Source organism: Lathyrus oleraceus, chromosome 7 (genome assembly GCF_024323335.1).
Source record: "Lathyrus oleraceus cultivar Zhongwan6 chromosome 7, CAAS_Psat_ZW6_1.0, whole genome shotgun sequence".
In the NCBI taxonomy this organism is placed as follows: Eukaryota; Viridiplantae; Streptophyta; class Magnoliopsida; order Fabales; family Fabaceae; genus Lathyrus; species Lathyrus oleraceus.
Window position 1 is genome coordinate 80,228,363 of NC_066585.1, and position 1,564 is coordinate 80,229,926.

Here is a 1,564-nt window from a genome sequence, read left to right on the forward strand (position 1 = left end):
ACGACATGATTGCCAAATCTAGAACTGAGGAAAATCATCTGGTAAACCTGAGAAAGTTGTTTGTCAGACTCCGAAAGATTAAACTGCGTCTGAATCCGGCTAAATGTACTTTTAGGGTCCGATATGGTAAACTCGTGGGTTTCATAGTAAGTCAGAAGGGTATTGAGGTTGATCCTGACAAAGTTCGAGCCATCCAAGAAATGCCAGCTCCCCGAACAGAAAAAGAAGTCTGAGGCTTCCTTGGGCGACTTAATTACATCTCTAGATTCATATCTCACTTAACGGCTACTTGCGAACCGATATTCAAATTGTTGAGAAAGAACCAATTGATTGTGTGGAAAAATGATTGCCAAGCGACATTCGATAGAATAAAAAAGTACTTGCAAGAACCACCAATCTTGATACCACTGGTTCCCGGTAGGCCGCTCATTATGTACCTCACAGTGCTTGATGAATCCATGGGTTGCATTCTGGGTCAACACGACGACACAGGCAAGAAAGAACATGCTATCTACTATCTCAGCAAGAAATTCACTGAATGTGAGACCCGATACTCACTTTTAGAGAAGACTTGTTGTGCTTTGACTTGGGCTGCTCGACGCCTGAGACAATATATGATTTGCCACACTACTTTATTGATATTCAAGATGGATCCGATAAAGTATATATTCGAAAAGCCTGCCGTTACTGGTAGAATCGCTCGGTGGCAAATGTTGTTAACCGAGTACGATATACAGTATGTGACCCAAAAACCAATAAAAGGGAGTGTTCTATCTAACTATCTCGCTCACCTGCCTGTCAAAGGTTACCAACCTTTGAGGTTTAACTTTCCAAATGAAGACATCATGTTTATCAGAGACTTCACTATGCCAGGCTTCGAGGTAAGCCCTGAGGAAGGCCCCAAACTAGGATCGCGATGGACGCTCATGTTCGACGGTACTTCCAATGCTCGAGGTCATGGTATAGGTGATGTTATCACTTCTCTAACTGGTTTCCACCTTTCCTTTACCGCTAGATTGTGTTTTGACTGCACTAACAACATGGCGAAATATGAAGCATGTATCTACGGTTTAGAGGCGGAAATCGACTTGAGAATCAAGATTCTTGAGGTATTCGGTGATTCAGCTCTGGTAACCAATCAGGTGAAAGGAGATTGGGAGACTCAGGATAGCAAGTTGATACCTTATAAAGAGCATATCAGAAAACTGATACCCTATTTTGATGAAATCTCTATCCACCATATTTCTAGGGAAGAAAATCAGTTAGCAGACGCTCTAGCCACGTTAGCATCTATGTTCAAAGTCTAATGGAAGAATGAAGCACCGTCCATCCAGATTGACCACTTAGATGAACCAGCGCATTGTCTACCAATCGAGGATGATCCTGATGATAAGCCTTGGTTCTACGATATAAAAACATTTCTAGAGAAACAGCAATATCCCGAGGGTATATCCATTACCGATAAGGAATTATGATTCTGTACTGCTCAGATGCATGGATAGACACGGAGCTAGTACAATCATAAAGTCCATACACGAGGGCTGCAAGGGTGTACATGCGAAGG

At 42.4% G+C, this 1,564-nt stretch overlaps 1 protein-coding gene across 1 annotated transcript; it reads left to right on the forward strand.

The window, feature by feature from the left end:
• The first annotated feature begins 647 nt into the window (after positions 1 to 647).
• Positions 648 to 1,307, forward strand: LOC127102134 (uncharacterized). Its single transcript, XM_051039546.1, has one exon. It carries the CDS (start codon positions 648 to 650, stop codon positions 1,305 to 1,307), a length of 660 nt encoding a protein of 219 aa, XP_050895503.1.
• Positions 1,308 to 1,564: the final 257 nt, after the last annotated feature.

Bases quoted from the DNA above. Each gene is read 5' to 3' on its own strand.
- LOC127102134 (XM_051039546.1), top strand. From the start codon at position 648: ATGGATCCGATAAAGTATATATTCGAAAAGCCTGCCGTTACTGGTAGA.